Consider the following 10,623-nt stretch of genomic DNA (forward strand, 5'->3'; position numbering starts at 1 on the left):
GGGGGGGGGGGCGGTGGCAGATGTTAAGTGGCTGAAAAATCTTGTTGCAGTTCCAAAGGTATATATACAAGTCTCACCCTGGGCACATGCCAAAAGAAGGACATCACACTGTTTTGTAGTCTCTTGCAAACATTATATCATGGCTGTCAAATTCACCCTACCTTTCAGGCACGTCCAGACCACAGGGCTCTAAAGCATACCAGATCCAGACATGCTAGCAGGGTGAGCAGCACCCCCTGCCCACCCACCTTGCCCTAGATTTTGGTGGCAAGCCCCATCCCCAAATTCCTGGCCTCTCTACCAGGGCTGTTGCCCACACAGCACTGAACGCTGGATCTGGCCCACAGGCTGTAAGTTCGACACCATCACATTATATTCTCTGCAATATAATTAGAAAAACCTCTTCAAATTTATACTTGCTTGAGATCACATATGACTGCATACACCCGGCTCAGTTTGTCCTGGCTATAACCCTGAAAGTTAAACTTGTCATTCTTGTCCAGATACTCTGGCAGAACTTCTAGAAGAGTCTCTGTGATAGTGGTGATTACATTCTGTTCTTCAATAAGATGACGGGCCTGTAAAGGGAAGGTATTTCAACAACAGGAATCTGCCTCACTACAAGAGTATCAGCATCTCTATACTTGTACTAACTTCTACTTCTACTAACTCATCATTAGGATATTCAACATAAAATTTATTGCTAAACAGTGGCCAAACAAGCTTCTATATACATGTCATTTGAGCTATACTTGCAATAAAGACAGCAGTGTACAAAATTGTGTAGTCCTATGCTGTTGTTTTGGCCTCTAGTGTTAGTAGATAATGCCCAGACCAAAACTGAGACACTGTAAATGAAGATGAGAGCATCTTCAGCCTTTGACCAACTTCCACATCACTTCAAAGATGTAAGGGATTATTTTCTGCCAACGGACCAAAATCATCCAGTGGTAGAAAGTTTGTCAGGAGACAACACTATTTTATACCACAGCAGTGCCAGACAGGAAGGGTCCAATGGCAACCAACATCTTAAAAGTAGATGGCCACAGCCTGCTAGGAAGCATGACAAAAAGTAGTGGGGGAAAGTGGGCCAATTCTTTGGTTCCTATTGGAAAATATCCTTCAAGCAAGGAAAACATGATGTGTAAATGACCACACTACACCAAAGTAGTTCTGCTCTCACACCGTGACTATGAGAAATGCTTTTTTTGAATATGGTTCATTTTTTTTAAATGCTGTGTTTTTATTTAGTGCCTTTTTATGACCATTAAAATGCAATACTGCAAGAGGGTTATGCCCTGGATTTATTTAGGTAGGTATTCACTTATTTATGCCTTACTGTTTCTTTATTTAAAAAAAGGTTTCTTTTTAATACACTACCCAGGTACAATGGTCAATGAACTAGTTTATCTTCAGTTACTTAAAGTTCTCCTAGAAAGCAATGTAAGAAAAGTATGAATTTCTACTGTAAAAATCAAGCAACAGACCCTGCCTCTGAAAAGCACATCTCGGATAGCTCCTTGCTGATCTTTATATATAACTGTATATAAACAAAAGGTATTATATGTCCTTCCCTTTCTCCCCTCTACAGGTCACTTTAACAATCTGCATAATAAAAGGTAATTTTGAGCAACAGACTAACACAGAAACTTGGCTTATATATAGAATGACCTTGTGCATAATACTTCACTTATTCATATTCTTTCTAATTTAACTGATGAACTGTCTTATAAACTCAGACATTTATCCACTTATCTTAACAGAATATTAAATACACTTTGTTTTGGCCATAGGAATGCATGGAGATGACCTAGCAATTAGAATAGATTCTGCAGATAGGGGGTTGTAATAAAGGATTGCAGTATCACAATATATTTCTTGTACTGGTTGGCATACATACCAGAGTAGGTACAGTGAACATCTGAACTGAGAGTGCAGTCACTGAGATATTTCTTTCATGATCATCGCTGATATACTCTTTTTGCAATAGCTTATAATACTGTGGAAGAGGAATATCGGGGAAAAAAAGATTAATCAACCATAAAGTTAACTAAATTTTTTTAAGTTTAATTTTTCACTTGTAGGGAACAGTGCAATTAAATGTCCTCTTTAACATTCCCCATAGATCCAGATCAAACTACATGGAATTGCAGAGCCCCACAACCAGCTGAGCTCTAAGATCAGAACACCTGAATCATAACTCCTCTTAACTGCTTCATTGCTCTGCCAAATTGGAAGTCAATTCCTTTATCTTCTACACTGCCGTCCCTCTCCCAGGAGGCAAATTAAACACACAAAAATTACAGGAGTCACCCAGCTCTCGTAAAATGAATTCTTGCCTCCTCTAGTGAACAGTATTGAATGTGAATAGTATTGATTTGTCAAAACAATTATTTTCTTTTATGACAATTCAAATGAAGAACACCAAATGTCAGATTTAGGTTTTTAATAACTAAATTTTCCCCTATAATAGGAAAATATATTCTACTAGCTTTGCATTCTGTCTCTCTCTCAAATATTAAATCACCTTTACATTTCTTCCAGTTTATTCACCTTTTCAATGGTAACAAATATTCCTAACTGCATGTACTAAAACTATTCATTCTGTTCTCACTGTGGGACCTGAGCACCTACACCTCACATAATGTGAGGATTAAACTAGTTACCTTGAAATTAAGAATCATTCCCTACTAGGTTGCAAAAGGGTTTTCTATCTCGAAAGTTAATTAGTATACTTTGACATAACTTTCAGTATTTTGGGGCTATATCTAAAATTAACCAGAAGACTTTGATATCTTCCATGTTATGGTAATATAATTAGAAGACTTCCGTTTTTATCCTGCATTTTTATTCACACCTCTTTTCTGTTAGGTTATGGCTTGATTTGTACTCCATTTTAGGATTTAAGATTGATTCTTCAGACTATTCTGCCTACTACCCAACTCAGCTAGTCAACAAAGATTATGAGACTGGGTGTGCAGTATTTGCACCCTTAAATGGAGATGCTACTACTGCAGTAACTGTTGAAGCTACCAAGTCAATTTATATTTAGAGAAGGTATAAATACATGATAAAGGTAACCATTCTAAAAAATATTCCTTGATATACTTTTATTGTAAAATACCACAAGCATGATACAGCCAGTAAATTAAATATGTTTTAACAAATAATGTTTTACCCATAATTTTGCCAATTAGCCTTTTGCTGATGAGATCACAGGCTAATATTTGACCTCACAAACTACAGTGCATAGAACATGAACAGCTAATTACCTTCACAAATTCCATAGCAAAAAGTTTTTTGTACTCCATTTCCATGAAAAAACTGCTGAAGATAAGTTCATGAAGGACCTTCCTTGCTCCTGTGAAAATTCAACACCATTTACTTCACTTGTATTCTATGCAATACATTTTTTTGGTTTTTTGAAGAAGACAGGAGCAGCTGAAGAAAGAAGACACTAGAAATACTGATAATCATGTGTATACAAACATGATCAACCTTTGGTAACTAGCAATCTATAACTCACTTTAAAATATTTGGAAGTTAACAGGGTCAAAATTCTGGCAGACATATTTCTGTTTGTCTAGCAATTCTTCCAATGTTCCAATATATATCTACTTTATAACATCCAGCATAGCACTCTTGTTAGATTGCTTCCTACTCCTATTATTTTCTACTGTGCACCACTTCACTGCATAAATTTATGGAAGGGATTATAGGACTTGGTTGTCTATGATAATACCAAACTGGACTCAATGACCCAGGAAGTCTCTCCCAGTATTGTGTTCTTTTGATCTTCAGCAACCCATTACACACATGTATAAACAATGTTTCTTATGTCAAAGCATTTAAAGGGTTATTAGATCTTCCATTCTGATTGCATACTGACATGGATTTGAGCATCCACAGCAAATTTACCCAGTCACATTATTTCCTACAAGGAAATCCTCCACAGAAGACAGATCTGGAGGGAAAGGATTGGAGAGAGATTTGACTGAAACCAAAAATTGTATCCTCAAACTTTTGGCTTTCCTAAAACTAAAGAAAGGCTTCAACTGCATGGCTATTACTTATATTAATATATTTGCCAGAATAATATATACATACCAACCTTTATGAAGTTTTGCATCCCAAAGCATTAACATGCTTATGAAGCAAGGATTTTCATGGTCAGCTTCTTCTTTGAGGCATATTTGACAGAAGATCTGACGGAAGTCACCTAGAACAAAAAGACATTAGTGTCACATCAACATTATTCAAGAAGTCAAAACAATGAAATACTATATTTACCTGAATACAGAAACCTCATTAAATACACTGTCCAGCATTAAACTAATGCCAAAATCAAGTGCTCAGTAATGGAAACCAACTATGAAGCTGACTAAATGCTGTGTGTATGTGTGCGTGTGTGAGTGCGCGCAATACCAGGCTAGCACCAGGGGGCCAGAGCCAGCCCTAACACCTGCTGGTGCCAAAAGTGCTTGATTTTAACCAAAAGGCAGAGATTTTTTTGATTTTTTTTAATTGTTCATGTTCTTTGGTCAAATTAGCCAGATCAAGTCCAAATCTATTTGAATCACTCAAGAACCATATGTGGCCCTGGTACTGGCAAGTACCTTTCACCCCAGCCTGGGGCTTCAGATACTTCCAAATTCTTTGGCAGGCATCCTACATGAAGACCCAAGCCTGGAAGCTTGGGGTTCAGATGCCCACAAAGTTTGGTTGTCCTCAGCTATATGGCTACAGGAGCAAGCTAGGGAGGAGTCTCCCATTTCCATAAGGTCAGTGTGTAGCTGAGATCCTCCCACTGGAAGCAGGCAAGGAGTCCTGTTTGCAAGCAGACGGGGGTACACCCTGCACTACACAATGCCATTTTAATTTCATTTTCAGATCAGGTATCAGACCAGTCCATCAGACTACACTTGATCTTAGCCCACAAGAAAGCAGAGATTTTTTTTTTAATTTGTATCCAAGGTCAAATTAGCCAAAACTAATTCCAAATCCAAGAGTCCAGAACCATAAGTGGCCCTACTACCAACAAATATCCTCCACTCACACCTGGGGCTTCAGATGGTTTCAAAACCTTTGGCAGGCATTCCACTTGAACGCCCAAGGGGCCTGGGGTTCAGATGCCCCTGAGTTTTGCTTGCCCTTAGCCATAAGGCCTCAGAGCAAGCAAGGGAAGAGACTCTTATTTCTATAAACTGGGCTTAAAGCCACTGCACCTTGGTGGGTACTGAACCACACCAGAAGAACAGTTCTCCTGTAGCATGGTTCAGGAAAACTGCCTTCATGGACACAGATACACAGTATTTCACCCACCACGTTAAAAAGCCACTACACTTGTCCTGAGCCTTCAAGAAGCTGAGAAAGCAGAGATGTTGATGCAAACCCACCACAAGCATAGGTTAGTACAGCCTATCTGAATAAGAAATATGGTAGTGCCCATTATCTGCTTCCCCTCAGCATTGACTCTCTCTGAAGTCATGGTAAGCCACTACCACTGAATACATTTCAACTTCCTCTTCATTCCCATAGCACAGTTCCATGTTTCTTTTCTATTTCCAATGATTCCTGTTTCTTCAGCAACCTTAAATGCCTGGCAAACACCCCCAATGGGGCCCCAAACAGTTCACCCAGAACCCCTCTGCTGCCCCCACTCTCAGCCTGTTGCATACAATTAGCATTTTCCTGCCCTCCAAGAGGTAGAGCCAGAGTAGGTTGTTCTGAGCCTCATCTGTATATAAATTTTTGGAGGATCCTAGAACTCATGACAAGAACACCCAATCATGAGTGGGGGGCTAATTAGCACATGGCTCCTTTGTGGAAACTGTGTGAAGAACACATACTGAGCAGTGCTGAGCTGCAGGGTCAGTATGGCTTGAAATACTTGATTCTGCTGGGGCCCAATGAACTATCCGGTAAATCAAAACTATATGGTAAATCATAAGCCTTTTGGTTTTGGACTGATATTAAGCATAGTTTGTAAAGTAAGTACAAAAGTGCTGTTGAAAAGTGGGTTTATAAAGCACCTGTGCTAAAACTTGCAACAGTTTCAAAAAAAGGTAGAATACATGCTGGATGAACTAAGTCTGTAGTAATCTGCATATAGGCAAATGACTATAGGAATGTTTATTTCAGTCAGTGTTTTCAAATTTGTCCCTCACTTTCATGTGCTCAGGGAGAACAGGATCTGACCATAATCATAGAATCACAGAAATTAAGGGCTGGAAGGGACCGCAAAAGATCACTGAGTCCAAACCCCTGCTCTGGGCAGGAATAGTGCTGAGATCAAATGATCCCAGCAACGTGTCTATCCAGTCTCCTCTTAAAGACTTCCAAGGTTGGGGACTGCACCACCTCCTTGGGAAGTCTGCTCTAGATTCTGGTCACACTTACTGTAAAGAAGTTCTTCCTTGCATTCAACCTGAAACCATCCTCTAACAGTTTATGGCCATTGCTCCTTGTCCTCCCTTGGGGCACCCTACTGAACAGTTTTTCTCCCAGCTCCCAGTATTCACCCCTTACATACTTATACACAGCCACCAAGTCCCTCCCTCACCAGGGAAGAGTCCTTTCTCTTCCCCCGGTTGAACAGTCCTAGATCCCTTAGTCTTTCCTCATAAGGTTTGTCCTCCAAGCCCTTAATCATTCTTGTGGCCCCTCTCTCGCCCCTTTCTAGATTCTTCACATCTTTTTTGAAGTGCAGTGCCCAGAACTGGACACAGTACTCCAACTGAGGTCTCACCAGTACCAAGTAGAGAGGAAATATCACTTCCTTAGCCCTAGCTACAACGCATCGGCTAATGCATCCCAGTATGTTATTAGTTCTGTTGACTACAGAATTGCACTGGCAGCTCATGTTCATCCTGTGATCAACCATAACCCCAAAACTCCTTTCAGCCATCATGCTGGCCAGGACATCTCCTAACTGATATTCATGTCACTGGTTACTTCTCCCCATATGAAGCACTCAAATTTATTTTTACTGAACTGCATCCAGTTCTGCTCTGCCTACCTTTCCAGCTTGTCCAGGTCAGCTTGGATCCGAATCCTATCTCCTAGCACAGGGGTGGGCAAAATGACCAAAGCAGAGCTGAGATCTGCTGCCTGTGCATTCCTGCCTGGAACGTGCAGACCACAGATTGCATCTGTGCCCTGGTCCCAGAGCAAGCTGCCCCTGCTGCAAGATCCCAGTGGCTCCAGAGCAGCCCCCTGCCCTACTCTGCTGCACACCTGCCAATGCAACTGGAGCTGGTCTCCACTGCAACCCCACCCTTGCGCTTTCACATGCCACTGTGGCTGGCGTCTCCATTGAGACTGGCCCCAGCCATGTTCAGGGGCAGCTGGGAAATGGAGTCCACTGCCAACGGGATCCTTCCCCTGAACCAGACTTTGCCTGTCCTTGCCTTACTATGACAACTTTCCCCTATAACCTAGTATCATCTGCAAACTTGGCCAGCATGCTTTCTGCATCCTCCCTAAATCACTGATAAAGATGTTGAACAGTACAGGCCTAAGAACTGAACCTTGCGGGACACCACTAGCCACCTCCCACCAAGACAATACAGTCCTGTCCACTAACACTCTCTAGGTTTGAGCCCTTAGCCAGTTCCCAACCCACCTAACCATGGACTCTGCCAGCCCACAATCCCCCAGTTTTTTTTAATAAGTGTCATGAGAGACCATATCAAAGGCCTTTTTAAAATCCAAGTATATGACATCAACCATGTCTCCCACTCTAAGCGGTTCGTTACTTGATCACAGAAGGAGACGAGGTTGGTCAGACAGCACTTGCCCGCAAAGAAACTATGGTTGTTATCCTTCAGCATCATCCCTTCAGCCAGTCTCTCACAAATGGAGTTTTTGATTATTTTTTCCAAAATTTTACCCAGTACTGAGTTCAAACTGACCAACCTATAGTTTCTTGAATTCTCCCTCCTCCATAATAAGGAATGGGAAGGAGTGGCAGGGGGAGGAAGGCGAGGGGGCAGATGGCAAGGGGGCCACTTGACCCCCCAGATTTAATTTTCTCTGCTGTAGCAGTGGGAGGGGGACAATTCGAGGCAAACCTCCTATAATTAGATGCTATACCTGGAAAAATATAAATTTTCCAGGTATAGAATCCAATTATGGGGATTTTTTTATTGTGCATGGCTGTGCACATGCACAGCTTAGAGAAAACACTGCTCAATACCTTAAATATCTTAGATAATTTCACTGATCTCCATATAATATATTTATCTGCTTTCACAGCAAAATCCCTGGGGTTGCAGAAGGCTGACAATTTCAATAGGGAAGACAAGACAGCCTGGAACAGTAGATTCTGCACTAGCACAGAAGTGGAAAGATCATATGGGGTTGTGATCTGGTTACTCCTGATCCCTGCACAGGGTCCTCACATAGTCAAATTATACAGGCTTTTGTAGGATTCCAAACATCAGTTAAAAATCATAAAAACTACAGGTAAAAACAAGCAACTTATAGAACATTCTGTTAGAAAACAAAAAGCAACAATCAAGAAAGAATACTTTGACTAAAAAGACATCCTAGCTGAATGGGCAATTTGGCTGCTTGCAGACATAAAATAATAATTTAAAAAAACCCAAAAAACGTGCTTTAGCAGAAGCAGCAATGCATTACTTCAACCCAGCTACACAGCGTCTGTATAACTCGGGCACTTCAGCAGGTTTTTTTGGCACTTTTTATCTAAAGGTGAGTCAATCAGCTATCGGATAAAGGCACCAAAAAAGCCCCACCAAAGCACCTGATCTATACAGATGTTGGGTGAGCCAGGTGCAACTAATGAGATGCCTCTTCTGGGAATGCAGAATGCGTCAAGTTTAAAATGCTGGGGGGGAGGGGAGGGGCGTTGTTTTCTGTTTGTTTTTTTAATGGTTGCAAGCAGCCTACATGACCAATAGAAATTAAGGGGCTTATAGCAATTAAGATAAAGTCAAAGTTGGGAAGTGTAAAGGTTTTATACTGGAAACAAATGGACATAAAAAGTATGTTAAATATATTAAGAAAATAAGAAATGTTATCAATTGGTACTGCTCCATTACCAGATGATGATTAAGTCACCATTTATTCATTCCTACATGGGACCAGAAATGTGATAATGGAGCTCTTTAATTAAGTAAACAAAAGTTAATGGGATCCAGTGGCTGGAACTTGAAGTTAAGACAAATGCAGACTTGGAGAATTTATCACAGCCCTGGGGAAAATTAGTCTACTGGTGAATAATTCTCATTGTAAGAAGTTTGTGTCTTTTTTCTAATCACTGAATTTTTTAAATCAAAACTGGATGTTTTTCTAAATGACATGCTGTAAATCAACCTCAGCTATTGGCTTGAAACGTGAATTAAATAGGGAAGCCCTGTGATTTAAGTTTTACAGGACTTCAAACTCACCAATCACATTTGTACCATTTGCAAGAAAGAAAAGTACTGGTCAAAGATGACAACTAGACAATTAGGAAATGAACCCATATATTTATTTCTCATAGTAATGCAATTTTGCTACCATGAAGTAAAAATCTTGGTAACCCAATTCACTGTTATGAGAGAGAAAACTAGTACCAACCTTTGAGAAAAACTACTGTGAAGTTCCTGGATGAAGGTATGTTAAAGTTGGAGCAAGTTTGCTGCATCTGAATCTCTCTCAGCTCATTCACACATAACAATTAGAATATACCAGCTGCTGCCCATTTGGACTGCTTCCTTTTTGAAAAGGCTCCAAGTAGTTGTGGATCTTTCCCCCATGTACACATTATATAAAATAGGTCATACAAGTTTGGTGTACCCCGCAAAGAATTATTTTACAAGCCCACTTCAAAATCTTGAAACCAATTCTATGTCTAGTACTGAACAGAATTTGATTATATTAATTGGGGGGAAAGATATATTTTGTGGCCCAACACCAATGTTATGAGGAGCAGCATTCAGAGATGGACCCAAAACAAAGTAGTCATCCACACAACAGTGGGACTGGTTATAATAAAGGTTTGAAAGGTCCAGGACCAGGTATGAGATGGGGAGGAATAAAAACAGATATTTAATTTACAGATTAATTATCCATTTTAGTGTGCAGAAAAGTAGAAATATTTTAACCAGGAAATACTCCAAGTTCTACTACCCGAGATGTTTTCTAAACTTGTTTAAACTTTTGACCTCCCATTACTGGAATAAAAAAAGTTACACACTTACTTGAATAGCTCATAAGTTTGTTTAACCATGAACCTAGGCGTAAGGCAAATTTCTGATGAGCCACAACATCAGCATGCAGAACCTCCACATGAAGTGGTCGTTGGGAAACATTCTCAGAGTGTCTCTAGAAGTCATGTTAAAATAAAAGAAAATACAGTTTGATAATACTCCAAAGTTGTCACCTTCCTAATCCTTTCAGGTCCCACCAACACTGTCACAAGCCATAAAAATTAACTAATTATATGGGACAGTTTTCAACACATGCATCTAGCACAACAAAAGATGGTTAGATAAAAATCAAAGGATTCAAAAAAAATCAATAAAAATAAGTTCAGTATTAGTACTGGTGCCTTCACATTTTTTATGTCAAGAAAAAAGATTTTAGGAGGGCGAACTTCAACGAGCTAAGGAGGAT

General features: G+C 40.1%; 1 protein-coding gene across 4 annotated transcripts in view; it reads right to left on the bottom strand.

Annotated features, from left to right (window-relative positions):
• UBR1 (ubiquitin protein ligase E3 component n-recognin 1) overlaps positions 1 to 10,623 on the bottom strand; it is a 174,781-nt gene that overhangs the window by 114,965 nt on the left and 49,193 nt on the right. For all 4 annotated transcript variants that reach the window (XM_019519092.1, XM_019519090.1, XM_019519091.1 and 1 more), the window contains exons 8-12: positions 10,209 to 10,332; positions 4,112 to 4,219; positions 3,273 to 3,361; positions 1,901 to 1,999; positions 421 to 578 (exon numbers count right to left, since the gene is read on the bottom strand). In XM_019519092.1, coding sequence (XP_019374637.1) covers positions 421 to 578; positions 1,901 to 1,999; positions 3,273 to 3,361; positions 4,112 to 4,219; positions 10,209 to 10,332 — 578 coding nt within the window. The remainder of the gene's footprint in view (positions 1 to 420; positions 579 to 1,900; positions 2,000 to 3,272; positions 3,362 to 4,111; positions 4,220 to 10,208; positions 10,333 to 10,623) is intronic.

Source organism: Gavialis gangeticus, unplaced genomic scaffold, assembly GCF_001723915.1.
Source record: "Gavialis gangeticus isolate Ggan-Ray unplaced genomic scaffold, GavGan_comp1, whole genome shotgun sequence".
Lineage (NCBI taxonomy): Eukaryota > Metazoa > Chordata > Crocodylia > Gavialidae > Gavialis > Gavialis gangeticus.